This window comes from Ilyonectria robusta, assembly GCF_021365365.1.
Source record: "Ilyonectria robusta strain PMI_751 chromosome Unknown BGZ61scaffold_2, whole genome shotgun sequence".
Lineage (NCBI taxonomy): Eukaryota > Fungi > Ascomycota > Sordariomycetes > Hypocreales > Nectriaceae > Ilyonectria > Ilyonectria robusta.
In genome coordinates this window covers 3513684-3528222 of record NW_025764436.1, presented here as the reverse complement: position 1 = coordinate 3528222, position 14539 = coordinate 3513684, and the positions used below count along the sequence as shown (strand labels likewise).

The 14539-nt window shown below is 48.7% G+C and overlaps 6 protein-coding genes across 6 annotated transcripts; 1 reads left to right on the top strand and 5 right to left on the bottom strand.

Annotated features, from left to right (window-relative positions):
• Positions 1–176: 176 nt before the first annotated feature.
• On the bottom strand, positions 177–1143 carry BGZ61DRAFT_472891 (uncharacterized protein; the record flags this gene model as incomplete). The annotated part of the gene is made up of 2 exons (XM_046248393.1): positions 177–343; positions 435–1143. The coding sequence occupies 2 exons, from the start codon at positions 1141–1143 to the stop codon at positions 177–179; spliced, it is 876 nt and encodes a 291-aa protein (XP_046111364.1).
• Positions 1144–2737: 1594 nt separating this feature from the next.
• On the bottom strand, positions 2738–3827 carry BGZ61DRAFT_472890 (uncharacterized protein; the record flags this gene model as incomplete). Its single annotated transcript, XM_046248392.1, has 2 exons — positions 2738–3321; positions 3734–3827. The coding sequence occupies 2 exons, from the start codon at positions 3825–3827 to the stop codon at positions 2738–2740; spliced, it is 678 nt and encodes a 225-aa protein (XP_046111363.1).
• A 681-nt stretch (positions 3828–4508) lies between these two features.
• On the bottom strand, positions 4509–5877 carry BGZ61DRAFT_341393 (uncharacterized protein; the record flags this gene model as incomplete). The annotated part of the gene is made up of 4 exons (XM_046239398.1): positions 4509–5049; positions 5121–5515; positions 5574–5678; positions 5728–5877. 4 exons carry the CDS (start codon positions 5875–5877, stop codon positions 4509–4511), a joined length of 1191 nt encoding a protein of 396 aa, XP_046111362.1.
• Positions 5878–10815: 4938 nt separating this feature from the next.
• BGZ61DRAFT_527507 (uncharacterized protein) lies at positions 10816–11124 on the bottom strand (the record flags this gene model as incomplete). Its single annotated transcript, XM_046253114.1, has 1 exon — positions 10816–11124. The coding sequence occupies one exon, from the start codon at positions 11122–11124 to the stop codon at positions 10816–10818; it is 309 nt and encodes a 102-aa protein (XP_046111361.1).
• Positions 11125–11890: 766 nt separating this feature from the next.
• Positions 11891–13543, top strand: BGZ61DRAFT_472886 (uncharacterized protein; the record flags this gene model as incomplete). Its single annotated transcript, XM_046248391.1, has 1 exon — positions 11891–13543. The coding sequence occupies one exon, from the start codon at positions 11891–11893 to the stop codon at positions 13541–13543; it is 1653 nt and encodes a 550-aa protein (XP_046111360.1).
• A 530-nt stretch (positions 13544–14073) lies between these two features.
• Positions 14074–14406, bottom strand: BGZ61DRAFT_527505 (uncharacterized protein; the record flags this gene model as incomplete). Its single annotated transcript, XM_046253113.1, has 1 exon — positions 14074–14406. The coding sequence occupies one exon, from the start codon at positions 14404–14406 to the stop codon at positions 14074–14076; it is 333 nt and encodes a 110-aa protein (XP_046111359.1).
• Positions 14407–14539: the final 133 nt, after the last annotated feature.

Sequence of the window (14539 nt, the reverse complement as noted above, 5' to 3'; positions counted from 1 at the left end):
TAGTTGTCTTTTCTAACAGGAGCCAATCTTGGGCGCACGTTGTTATCCGTATTGGAATAGCTGCAACCAAGATAATGAAAGCAAGAGATGCTTGTTTCTTGGAAGAATTGAAAATGCCGAGACGGTGGCGTCTTGACTTCCGTATTTGCTCCATCACCCTGAGGTTGAGCGACAAGCTACATGGGAACACCGTCTAGATGCACTTGCAGAAGCATCGAATCTTGAATCTCCCGAGCCCGCGAAATCAACTCCTCCGCGTCCCAGTTTGCCCAGACAAACTTCCCCTTCAAAAATTTCGCTTCCGGCGACGCAAGCCACACAAGAAAGGAACCAGGGAGTTCAGCTGGAGGAGAGTTAGCAGGGTTGATCAGAATAGAACATGGAATTGAAATTCGGATGCAAGGGAGCAAATAATTAGCAAGAGATAAACTTACGTTCGTCCTGACCCTTGACGGGTGAATCAACGTTCATCTCCGTATCGACTAGTCCCGGCTGCACATGGACAACATGCAGGCCAGGGTTCTCAGCTGCAACGTAGTCAAACATCTTGATGATGGCCGCCTTGGTAGCCGCGTACGCAAACATGCCGGGAATCGGTGCGATGTGGGCGACTGATGACGAGACATTGAAGAGCATAGAACCAGGGGCCGCGTGCGGTACAAAAGCCTGCACGGCGTTGAAAGGCCCGATGACGTTGAGCTCAAAGCCTCGGGTCAACTCGCGCACATCATACCCCACCACTGATGACGAGTCCTGCAGTATGCCAGCGTTGGAGATGAATATGTCGATTTTACCCACCTGATCCGTGATTCTCTTCATGGCGCCATCAACGGCTGCCCTGTCGGTGAGGTCGGCAGATTCGTAGACAACGCGAGTAGCGGGCCCGGCGGCCATGATCTCAGCCGCCGCAGCTTCTAGGCGGTTAAGGCGACGCGAGATTATGGCGACCGACTTGGCACCGGCTTGGCTGAAACCTATAGCGATAGCCTTGCCGATCCCAATGGCTCCGCCCGTCACAACAACATTCTTTCCAGCTGCTGTGAGCTCCGGTCGGGTGGGTGAGATGAAGGGGTACGGCTTGTTGTGGTTCACTTTGGTGAAACGGAAAAGCTCGGGAATGTCTACATCGTGTTTGCTCGCCATCGTATCAGTTGTTTGTGGTTGTGTGGTTTGGAGGTGGGTGTTGCTGAGGCTACTTGTGAGAGGAGAAGTCAGGCAATCGTAGATGTCTGTCTATGAGGGGGCAGAACCATTCATCTTTCAGGCCAAATACTTCGCTTCATGTACTTGCTAATTCAATGGGACGCTGCTTAAGATCAACAATACCCGCTCTTTTGCATATGAAGTTGGTAAGCTGCTTCGAAATCGGCGTCTTCCCCGAAGGTCCCGCGCAAACTCTAAATTTTATAATCTGTTGATGGATCAATTACGGTCTACTCGATCAATGCGATAGTGTTCAAATTGATGATGGTGATGGTGTTGATCCTTGTCCCTCCCAGTCTCCCGGCGGGGCGGGGATAACCATGACAAGCCATCATAAATATTATCATCACTGCTTTAAACACTATCCATTTGATCAATTTGACCGTAAGGGATTCAACATAATCAATAATTTAATATGGAACCCAACTACTTCGAAACAAATGCCGTTTGATTGGTAATCGTATATTGTTTTGACGGACTCCAGATTTATCACCGGGATCTGGCATCATGTTTCTATCGCGCCGCACTTCCAGTCCTGCCGACCCGCAACGCCTCGCTTCACCGCTCGTATCGCATTTTGGGATCACCAAAAACGGTATTTCGGATGCTTCCAGCATCCCTATCCTTGCTTAAGCTTCTAGGAAGCTTTGGGACCTCCGGACTTTTCGGACATTCCGGAAATTCTAGAGTCTCCGAAGTCCGACTTATTCATCTATCAAGAAGTCAGGGGACTAGAAGCCCAGCAGTAAAAAAGAATACTAACAATACGATCAACAATACTGACTACATACCTGGTCTACTCAAAAGTCAACAGTTCACTCAGACAGACTAAAGTTTCTAACTTAACTGGTTATCTCCGCACTTATTCATCTATAAAAGACAGACCTATGACCACCAATTAGCTGGAAATCAAGAGCTTTTATCCTCATCATCCGATGCAATAGCTACACTTGTCAGTTCCAGGAAGAACGGCACACAGCCTGTCTTTGAAAGTGGCGGTAGCGAAGAAACTGTCCAATTGGGACCCTAATGCTGCCGAGGCCTGCGTTATCCCGACCCAAGAGGTGATTAACATCTATCGTCGGTAAGTCTGGTTCTAGCGTCACAGCATTCTGTCAGCCGATTCCAACATATTTCTGAATAGATTTCATAGCAGCTAAAGCAAGATCGAGCAACCTCCTGTCTCGGCACCGGACGTACAATTGAAAGACAAGAAGGCGCCGCCGTCTCCCGCTCGTTGACTTTCGGTAAGAGATATGAGTCGAGTGCTAACGCAAGCTAAATGGCACAAAAGTCCTCCAGATCTCACTTTTGCTGAACCCGGGCCGCTATTGAAGTAGACATTCTTACCAGCCGCGCCTTACATTAGACTGATGGACGCAAGGCCAGACTCAGTGGATAAATTATAATCTAATCCTGAAGCCCAGAAAATGGTTCCCAGGGTACCTTCATCCTCATTTCCACCCCGGATTGATAATAGAGCATCTGTGTTCGCAAGGTGATCAGATGCCACCATCTCACGATGTCTTTCCTTCTAAACAATGACGAGGACGTGCCGGGTGAGCTTTCTGGAAGCATCTCGAACCCTTCGCAAAAGGTTGGTGTCGCTCATTACCATCTGCGTCAGCACTGACTGTGCGTTGTTGAAGCATTCCCCGATGCTTTTGTTCTGAAGCGATTCGCTCTGACGATGTGCAAGCGCGAGAGTTGTATTGATCACCGCCCAGGTGGCCTCTTCTCTCCCGCGTTGGCGGCGGTACCGCTGTCTCACAGTATGCAATAGTGTGTTGGGGTGGAAGAGTGGGAGGATAGAATTGAAGGGTGTAAGATATTTCTCAATTATCGGTAGGGCCTCTTCAAGCAGTAGCAAGTCCATGGATATGTTGTGCGGGGAGTTCTCGGGCCGTCCAAAATCTTCATGCATACTAACTAACGGCAGATGGACAGTTGGATCATGCAGTGCAAGGCTCTCAAGCTTGTCAACTTTCTCAGAAACTGACCTGAGCTGGGCTTTGAGGCGTTCGAGGCGAGACTGCAGGGCTTCTCTTTTGCGAGAACCCTGGTTGTTGGGCACAGTCTTCCGGCTGGGAGCTGAGTAGGTGCACTCTACGTCGTACACTGCGTAGTGATAGCAGCGAGGCTTTTTTCATTCTCATTTTATCCTCTCATTGTAGCAGAGATCACATGCCTTCATGCGAGGAGTTAGCATAAGAGACAGAGCGATAAAACAGGTTGCTTCAAGTGACATCGGGCCATTACATACCTGCCTTGTTCCCTTACTTCAGGACATTCTAGTTCTCGGCAGGGAAAGGATATTAGTACTTCTGTCAGAGCAGCGAAAGCAGGTGCTGGGAATCCGCCACGGGATACAAATGCAATAGATTTCACAACCAGTAATTCCGTCTCAAAAAGACGGATTTGGTGCGGTTCCGCGGAACTACTGCGACAAATGTTGCAAAGCGGGTTGACTCAACCTGCGGCCAAGGCCCACACCTCGTCTGGCGGAGAGAGAGAATGCCTAGGTACTTACTTGCCCAACGACTTTGGGTACTTAAACCATATGGACTCGCTTCAGTATTTGGTGCTATCTGGCAAGAACTAGAGTCGTTATGGAAAAGCCGCATATCAAGGTGGTGAGAGGGAAAAGTATAGGACCCAGGCTTTCAGACTACCTTGATAAGTTGTCCCTTACATTCGAGACACCAGCCTTTCCTTCTTTTTTCCTATAACCAAGGCCCCTCGGCTCCAACGCCAAGTCAAAATGAAAAGATGCAGTTCGCATACTCTCCTGCCGCTAGGTTCCTTCTACAACTGCTGTCCGCAAAGTAGGTCCATTCACGCCGCGCCGTGAACTGTAGTTTCTCCACGTCTCCGGATAGCGGCGCTACGTGCTCGATTTTTGCGAGCATCCGGGGGATATTTGTGGCCATGCTCCAGTCTTTGAATCCCATTATCGACTGTCCCGGTATCCATATGAGCTAGTCGTAGTGGGTGATTGGTCCTGTCACGGCTGACCCGACTTCAATTATGAAATCTACCACCACGACATCTCATAGCACTATGCTGAAGATATCGACCACAAAAATGTCGACCACCACGCTATCAACGGGTTCAGCCTCGGGCTACTTTCCTATCATGCCCAGTATTGCAGACGATTGTGACGGGTACTACAAGGTCGCCTCTGGCGCCTCCCACCTCCGTGATCTGACTGATGCGGGCATTAAGTTTCTGTCAGCTATGGTCATGAAGCTTGCAGAATCTTTGCATCAGGTGATTAACTAGCTCCCTATTATTAACGATAGTACTCAGTTTTCCGTTGTTTGAACAATCGACTTCTTGACCGTAATGTTCCATGCTCCTTGCCCAGCTTTTCGTATGCCTTCGGGCCTTTCCGAAAGGTTTGCCTGGCTGCCATTCCACTCGCTGGCGCCTTCAATAGAATCCGAGCCCACCGACCTACTATCTGGCTTGTATTTCTGCCCCTCGATGTCAGACTCCTCACCCTTGCCGTAATTGATAACGGTGGTGACCCCAATTTTCTTTCCGCCATTCTCCTGCAGTTCAAATGCCGTCCCAGTCTCCCCACGACTGCGGATGTAGCCTGATTTCGGATGATCGCTGCCCGTTCTATGCCATGGTCCAGCGGATGTGCTGTTCCCTCGTGCCGAGGAGCCGCCAAAGAAGGTTCTGAGAAGAGGTCGCAGTGTTGCCAGTCCAGAAGCAGTAATACCGAGTCCGGTCTCAACAGTTGACCATATCGCAACGTCCGAGGTGGAATAGAGAAAGTCGTCGATATCGGTTAAAGAATGGATGTATGGGAAGCGGACGATCGTTGCACTCGAAGCACTTTTATGATTGTGTTAGCTCTTGTATTAAAAACAGGGGAAAGCGTCAATAAGAAAAGGGGAAGAGTATACATTATACCAGCCGCCAAGATTAATGATACAGAGATCTTCACTCTGCGGTTCATCTGCAGCTTCCAGACAATAAAGATCGGAAGGATACTGAGTGTCCAGTCGGTCCAGCAGCTAATAGCCGAGTAGCCGTAGAAAGTATTCGAAACGATTTTTGCATCCAAGCAGCTTCCGGAAGGAGGATTCGAAGAAAACCGAAGCCAGAATAGGGATGTAGGTCGGCATTGCAGAATAAAGAGTATAAAGAAGAACAAGCTGTATACTTCAGTGACAATAGTAACTACCCAAATAGTGATCTTGTGGGTTCTGTGGACGCAGAGTCGTAGTAAGAAAATTGCAATGCTGCCCTTAATGGCCATATTGGTTAAGACGTAAAGGGGTTCGCAAGTCCACCACATCTATGAGAGGATTAGAATACAGACACTGGTTAGGGAGAGAATTAATATTATGGCTTACCTGCATCGCCCTTGGGATGTCCTCTTGGGGAATATTGGCGATATGCTGACCAGTGCCATAACGGACGCCTGTGATTTCGTAGGCACAGAAGAAAATAAAGAGTATCTACTACGGATCAATAGATCGCAGGTGAATTTTGGGACATTGCACATACCTGAGCAGCAACAGCTAGCCAGTCATCGGCTGCAAACGCCTTGATGACCCATCCGCGGCAGTAAATTCGAAGAATAGTTGCAACCGAGGATATTGTGACGAATGCCCACCCGACAGCAGCAATTTGCGGGCCTCGACTCTCGGCCGCCATGCTGTGGAAGACAAACGAGCAAAAGTGACCAACGGAGGAGAGTAGGATGCAGTTTACTGCTTTGGCGGTTCCGAGGCAAAAAGGCGAAACCAGGGCCAAGGTGGGCAGACACATGAGGGGCCAGTCGGATTATTAAAGAAACTCAAGGGGCGACTACCAACCGCCACCACCTGCCAGGACCGGTAGCGATCAGATCATTCCCTGTCTAGTTGAAAGAGTGATGAAATCGTTGCTACCTTGTCCGGCGGGCCTCTCCACAACCGTTCGTGGCTGGTTGTCGGGTATTCTAGCGTACAAGCCGAGGCATGGGTCTTTTCCCATTGGCCTTACACAAGAATGGCAGGCGGCGAACGATCCCAACTAGCTTAGCGTTGCGCTATGATTACAATTCAGATTCAGCACTAAGATGGGCCATTATTAAGGCTCACCGTTGTTCCTCCGCATCTAACCCATCGGGCTATGATGACGGACGGACTAAGGCGTTCCAATGTTCGACCATTGCGTGACTTCGATAGACTTAAACGCACTTTAATTGACTTTGATTGACCGCAAGGTAAGTCTTCTAGCCCATGCTTAATCAAACCTCCCGTCACGATGGGCTCATAATAGGCTGAATTGGGTGGCGTTTCCACATCTCAAAGGGGGCATTACCGAGGCGCAACCTGCAATATCTCAACGCAGGCCCGCCTTTTCTCCGATCTGCAGCGCCAAGTCAGGTGTCGACCCACACGTGGATGTGGGGATTTACCGGAACTGCAGATTCATGACAGGTGTAGCGCCGGAGTGTTGACCAGGTCGGATATAGCTCAGGGGAATGCCCAGAAGTCGGCGTTACAGAATCCGCAATATCCGGCCTTGGGTAGCATGTTGCCTCACTGTGCGCCGTGCGTGCCAATGGCAGACTGTCCCAGAGTCCAGGAAAAGTGGCCGAGAGGAACCATGCTCATCGGGGTTGCACACTTCCACACGCACAACATTGTTTGTTTCAACCCAACCCTGGCTCTCGCCGCAGGCTTCAGTCCCAGGCTCGCCCTTGTTCACTGCTGAGGTTCGTCCCTCCAGAATGCCGAGTAGGCGGAGCAAAAACACCGGAAAGCTCGGAAAGGCGAGATGCCGGAGGTTAGCGCCCCATGACCTTGGGTTGCTCCCTTCCACAGGCGTCGAAGCAGCGCGTTTACGACGGCAGATGCCCTATGTCGGTAGACTAGTATTCGGGTCAACGGTGGCTACAAAAGGTCTCTCATTGTCCGTCAGTCGCGACTATCTTGTTGAGGTTCACGTCGTACGAAGCGCCACGGCGGCTCAGTTACGTAAATGTCTCCATGGCAGGGGAACGAAATTGATTGAGGTAAACCCGGGTCAGATGACTGGATAATACGCATAAATATGACACGTGATGGGATTAAAACGGCAGTAGATATCGAGCATGTCTGCCTCGCTTATTTTAGTCCACAGTTTGGGTGTCGAGCTGTATCTGCAGTTCCGGTGAAGCATTTCTGCAGTGCAGATCTTGCTAATCTGTCCGGGGTCTGCAGCCTAAGCGACTGCTGATCTTGAAGATCCCCGGGGAGCCAGTCCCTATCTCAACTGGCGCCTGTCGGCATTTATGTGCGGATCTAAAATAGTAGTAAATGCCGGTGCTAATACAAGGCCCTATCAGTTGCATTGCGAATCCTAGATTGCGCAATCCCATGCTGTAATACTAGTTATGCAGCCCTGTTCGACCGGAGGAAATGTATGCAGCAGGCGGCTTATCTACAAGTAGAGCCGATTGATGTTAGAGCGAAAGTTGTATGAAGAATGGAAATTAGGATGCGCAAGAGAATGACTCTCTCATTAGCTATCGCGGCCACGGGTGAGAATGATCAATGGTGTTGTAATTACACCTGCAGTAGGTTCAAAGTCTGCGTCTACTGTTGTGCGATCGGTGTGGTGCCGCGTTCTGTGGTGCGGAAGGTGAGCAGAACTTGTTATCTGCATGCATCAGTACTTTGGTCCTAGGTATAATCATCATGAAGACACCTCCCACGGCAGTTTAGGAACTGACATTCTTAAGCCTTTATTTTATTAGTTATAATATAATAATTAATTTTTTAACAACTAGGCTTGAAATTCGAGAACATGCCATTTTACTGCGCACAAGACGTGTATATCCGAAGAATACTACGTACGTACTCAAAGAAAGGTAATCGGTCCTTCTAGATCCGCCCCATCCGTTGCGCGGATGTTGCGCAACCCTTGCTACATCCGACCGGCGTCCAGGGTACCTAGTCCATACAGAGTGAGTATCAAATTTTCGCGACATCTTGAGACGTCTATGGCCGTCGATGGAGCCTAGAAGACGGCATTTCCGTAATGGGACCTCGGCCCCGTCAAGTCTTAACAATCAGTGTGTTCCAGATGCGTATTTGTCTGACCTGATGCATTCTGTTGTCAAGAACGAGTGGAGTAATAGCGGTGATGTTATAAAGAACACTTGCATGTCATAGGACGAGCTTCGATGGAGCTTTGAGTCCCTCTAAATCGTTCCCCGACGCAACCGCCGACCCGTGACATGGTGCACTACCCATACAAGCAGCTCACGCATTCAACCTTCCCGTCACCGCTTATCGGGGACCTGTTACCCAAATAATAAGAGCCGCAAAACGCAACCTGTTTCAAAATTTAAACCCTTCAGTCTCGTTTATGTCACAGCGCTGTAAGCCGACACGTAGTGTTCAAACCTGTTGAAATGACTGTTTGTATTACGTCCCAAAAATGCTTGCCTATAGGAGCACAATGTGACTATTTTCTTTCCAGTTCCTCCGCTCGAATTTGCCCTTTTCGTGTATTAATTTGTAGTAATCTTTCTCTCACAGCTGACTATTCTTTATAGCCATGTCAATATAATTCTTTCAGCATCACTACGATCCCAACCCAGATCCCTAGCATTGCAAATGGTCGGTACGTTAGCTCCCAGTTTGAATTTTTCCTGTTTACCATCCAACCGACAGTTCCCCCGATATAGTCTTCCCTCCGAATGGCACTCATCCGCACTGGATGAATAGGGTGTTCTATAGCGTCAAATTTGACGCATTCACCCTCACCTCATCGCCTAGGGACAGGGTTAAATCTGATGGGGTTGATCTTACGATTATCGTCATCAGCACTCCACTGAACATCTGCAAGTGGATACACGAAGAACCAACCACGGCAGTCAATGTCGTACCAGTCGTTGTCATATTTCGGCCAGACTAAGCCGGGAAGTTGTTCCCCTGCGGTGCCATCTTGGGCCTCACCACCAAGAGAAATTCCTTATAAATCACCGTCTCCCTCTTCACCTTCGACCTGCTACTTCTTTGCCAGGCCATTTTCACCTTAAGTATCTGGCGCCAGATAATACCTCGAGCATCTAGCTTTGCGCGATATTGCGTGACACATTCTTCAGCTGTAGCGTCAGATCAGAAGTAGAATTCGTACCTAAACTGGTCATACGTACAAATAACCGGTCATTCTCAAAACTACACCGGAAGGCAAAACCATCGAAGTCCTGTTAGACATCTGGGTTCACCATACAGAAGACCCAAGGGTGTAGGGTAGGCAGCCTAGGCCGATTATCCCACCTGGACTACGATATCATGGCCGACTTGCTGTGTGGCCTTTGAAGGGAAGATTATAGATGTATTTGACCCCCATATGTTGGGGTTTATAGCCCTGGGGCGGAAATTCTCTTGCGGACCGGACCAGACTGGCCAGGGATCAGTCTTCTAGATTGATGACGATTTTGAGAACCTGCTAGTGGGCGTGAATGCTGCGCAAGTGGTATGCGAGGAGCAAAATAGAGAATGACGGTTGGAGGATGAATGGTGGTGCATGATCGTGTTATTAGATAGTTTAGAGAAGAGTATGACGGACTGTGCGAGATGGCCTCATAAACGCAAACAATAGAGAGACTGATGAAGGATCCTTACTTTTCGACTCGGAGCGTGCCGGTCAGCCGTTTCGTACATTCGAGCGGAGCCCCTATTCCGGGCCCGCCACAACCAATCATATCTCAGCTCCTTGCGACGCCAAGTCATACAGGAAGGGCGCCGTGCCTTGTGTTTGGACTTCACTGGGATCAAGGGAGGCCAGCACCTCTGAGAAGACCGCAGAAAAATAGTAGACCTTGGGGTAACTGGTTGAGAGAAATGGAATTATGTTACTGATTTACACCGATCTGATAGAGTCGAAAGAAAGGTAACATAATAGACCTGCCATTCTCACTTAAGTAAACCTAGTAAATGAAAGAAGTAATTATTATTATTGGGGATAAAATACTACCAATTAATATTATGAAAAATTTATTTCCTAAAATACAGCACGTAAGATGGTGAATGCTGTATCGCTAACAACTTCGCTATCCGGATCTACATTTCGGAGGACTTGACGTATAATGGAAACGGGAGCCATAATCAGGTAGGCAGGGTGCGGATTTTCATTCTTTAATGAATATACAATCTTTTTGTGGCCTTTTCCACACCGAAGTTGGCGCACGCTGTAGCTCGTATTACCCTTCCTTGCTGTTTCCTTGGGTCAAGAAGCACAATATGAAGTATCGCAAGGAAGTAAATGCGCCATCCCATGCTTTAGTCCAGCCCAATTTGGTTTCTTTGCACCCCCATTGCGATTAGCTTCAACCTTACTTGTCTCTTGGATGTGGGCGGCAATGAGCACATCTCCCGGTAGTAAAGTCCGAATGTAACTTGCAGATAAATCGAGTGAGCAACCAATTCATAAATGAAAATTGTTCAAAGCATCGTAGTCACTCATTGACAAAATAATTTGACGATGGACGCCAAGTAGGTCTCTTTGCTTTGCATATCGGAGACACGATGGCTACGATGGTAGATATGCTCCCTGGACGTCTAAACCGCCACTCGTCGCGATTCCACATCAACGCTGCAGGCAACGCATTAATTAAAATGCCGCGGTGGATAATGTTTGCTTCAGCACAGCGTGTGGAATGGTGAAGCGCTCTGAACGACGCAGCCATCTAAACAGGTACTGTACACCAATGCCTCTGAAATGGTCTGCTGACCGGATGTGGTTCTGGGCGACATCAAGATACGTCTTGATGACTTGGGTCATGGCCTCCATCTTCTTTCGGACTTGGTCCGTTACGAAGGAGTCGAGAGCGGAGGGGTCGGGGAACCGTTTCGAGGATCGGGCCTCTCTGATGGCATCGTCGCTGTCCTTAGAGACCTGCGAGAAGGTTCCCTTCGCCATGACCGTTCCTCATCGAGGCACTAGGCTTTCCGAACAGATATTCGGCGTTGACTTCGCCGACATTATATGGGACGATGTGGGCGGCAACTACTAAGGGGTGAGGTTCTCCAGATATACAGCACCAGTTGTACCTATTGTCGTCTGCTGTGCATACTGAGATGAATTTCTTTCAGAATATTTCTTGAGCTGCTGTATTACAGGCCTTAAAGATAGTTAATTTCGCATTATCGGATATTCAATAGTAGCTGATTAGTAGGTCGATATAAGCAGTATCGTCGACCTTATAAGCGTTAAATTGCATCTTTATATCGTCGATATATTCTCTAATAAACTGATTCTTCTGATCTTGAAGAACAGCTAGGTTGGCTTAATAGAGCACAACCTCAGTCTCTATATAACCTCAAGGTTCTTGTTGAACTTATTGTTCGTAATATCATGGCTCCTATTGTGGTAGAGCTTCTTGAGGACGTGGGGACTTATTCGTTCAACGTTTATTGCTGAACCTACCAAAGAATTGTAAGACCCAGAAATTACGGTACTCTGAAGAAATAGGTATCATTTCTTGGTACTCATACCTTGACGGCCCAGGGTGATAAACCCAATTTGTGCTTGATGGGGCATAAAAAGCCTGCCCGTCTACCTTCTTCATTTTTTGTTAGGCAGCCGTCAGAGAGAAAGCCACATTGCAACAAAGGACTGAACACGAACTACAGCTCTCTGAGTCACCTAGTCACATCCGGTCCACAGATTGGAAATACTTTCTACCATGGACGTCTTACGCAACTTACATGATGTACCACTTTGGGTTTTGGACTTGATCATTCGTCGGATACGGGGACTGTTCAACTATGGACCATCGACATCTACACCAAAAGCTCTTGTTGACGAAATGTCCGTCCAAGAGTGGAAGCAGCAAATGCGTGACCGGCTCTCAATCCTCGAGGAGACTATGGATCCTCTCATCGCTGCATCTATCTACAACACCGATTACAGCCCGATATATCGCCTGCCGCCTGAAATTTTGCTCGTCATAATTCGCCAGCTCTTCAACGACGCACCGACATTTTTCTGCCTCCGACAGGTCTCCCGACTATTCCGAGAACTCATCAACAACAAAGAGTTCCAGGGTCATATATTCCCAACGTATTACGAATGGGACGATGGTCTCAACACCCCAGGTGTTCGGTATTGGATGAATGCAGCCATCAAATTTAACGTTGCTGTAACCTACCAACGAGCAGCACATCGTCCTCTAATCAAGGAGATTGGCACTCGACTTCGCAGGGATAGGTTGTGTCTTGCATGCCAAGAAAGTTACAACTCGAAACCAAAGGAAAATCTACCCGGTAGATGTAAGCTGTTTCCGTTGAAGGGCAGTTTTATCCATTGCTCTGGGTGCGGGCATGATCATGCGCAGCCGATGTTCTCGGTGGCTCAGCAAAGGGCGCGTTGGGACCAGCGTATCTGTCTTGGCAGAGAAGGATACGTTCGCCTATGTGAGCATACAGTAATCACTTGGGCAGACATCGAACCTCATTTGATCGAATGGAATGCGAAACCTCACATGACTCTGGAAGACTGTGATGTTACCATCAAGTGTTGCACTGAGGAGACACACAATTTCGGCTGCGGACATAAGACTTCAGCACCGTTTGCCAGACTCTGGTGTGAGGAACCTGGTACAGTTATGCTGCAGCTCACATGGCATCCGCACACCGGACCCTCCAATTTTATGAGGTCCGCGGGAGGAGAGATCCTTGCGTCAGAGATACGGACATTGGCCCGAAAATACCGCCAAAATGCTGCCCGGTTTATCGTTCCCGAGGAAGCTGCTGGGCACCTCCCGGAGATGGAATGTTTTCCCTTCGGATATTGCGATTGCCTTCATTACGTCGGACCGGACGACTGTTATGGTATTGATTACTTCGGTTTAGACCAAGGTTCTTCATCGTCCTCAACAACGTCTTCGACGACATCCTCGACGACATCCTCAACGACTGGCCGACAACATGGGAGACTCGGCATGACCAAGAGATTTTGCGGTCACATTCGGTCTACACTCTGGAACTACTCCCTGCGTTCACTAATTGCCATGAGACAATGTCGCTCTTCATTCCATGACCCACGGTCGGTTTGCATCGAGACACAATATACGAAAACCATCTTCGTTGGGCACCGAAGCCACAAAAACAATTCTCCTGGAGATAGCTGGTTCCATGCGTTGGACCCAGATTCTTTTGTCGGCGACGAAAGTTGTACTCGTCTTGAGAGATGCAAAGATGCATCCTGCACCAATCACTATGCGGCGGATATGGGGGTTCATGAGTCACGCCCGGCTGCACACAAGGCGTGTGGTGATAATTGCATGGTTAGTAGAGGGTCATCTTCAACTGCAAGTAGCATCATGTCAGAGACTTAATGAATATATTGTTTATTCAAGGGGCAGCTATGGATAATTTTTTGAGTCAATGTTGAGAAGGCAAAATCGAACATAGTCCACACCCCATCCCAGTTTCTTTCAACATTCTATACCACTGAAAAGTATGCAACTTTCCAAGCCTTCCAGATCCCCCATGTTAATCACTGGTCACTCGTTAGTGATGGCGTGATCAGGCAGAGTGCGGATTTGTTTCACAGCTGTATTTACGATGAGGTTCTTTTGAGCTTGGAGGCGATGCTGCCACGGCTAAAGGAACCCGCCGCCGTCCGGAGCACGGCTATGCCATACCCGCGCCTCCACATAGGGCAGATGCGCTGTATTTATAGTGGACGCTCGCTATAGTTCGACGCTTCGGAGCCCTGTGGAGTGCCAGTGAGCCCTGAATCACGTCCAAGATTAGCGCCATGTCTCCCCTGTTCTAACCCACATTGTGATTTCTGGAATGGCCTGTGGCATTCCGCATTCTGGGGTATTCACTCTTCATCGCCAAACTCCATTGCACTCACTCACTAGAACACGCACCGGAACACTGCAGCGAAGCGAGCCACGGCAAAGAAGAGCTCAACGAATCTCTCATCATTTCCAAACAAGATGGCGACCTGATCACCTTGCCGAACACCCATGGCCAGTAAACCCTTTGCGAGGACTTTGCTGCGGTGGCATAGTTCTTCAAAGCTTAGGCGAGCATTAGTCAAGCCAACCAAAAGAGCATTTTTGTAGCCGTATTGTGCAGCCTGTTGATCAAGCAGCTGGCCAAGGGTGATCCGGAAAAGATCCAGCTTGTCGGAGCCGGTTACTATCGACAAGGCTGGCCGCGATGCCGTGCTGCTCGAGGATCGCATCGTGGCGTAACTTCTTTGCTTTGTGTCTTCGGAATTTAAAGAATTTTGAGGAAGGGTAGTACTAGGTGCTTACTCAAGATTTGTTTGGGAATTAAAGCAACCACATTGGGAAATAAAACTACCGTGTCGACTC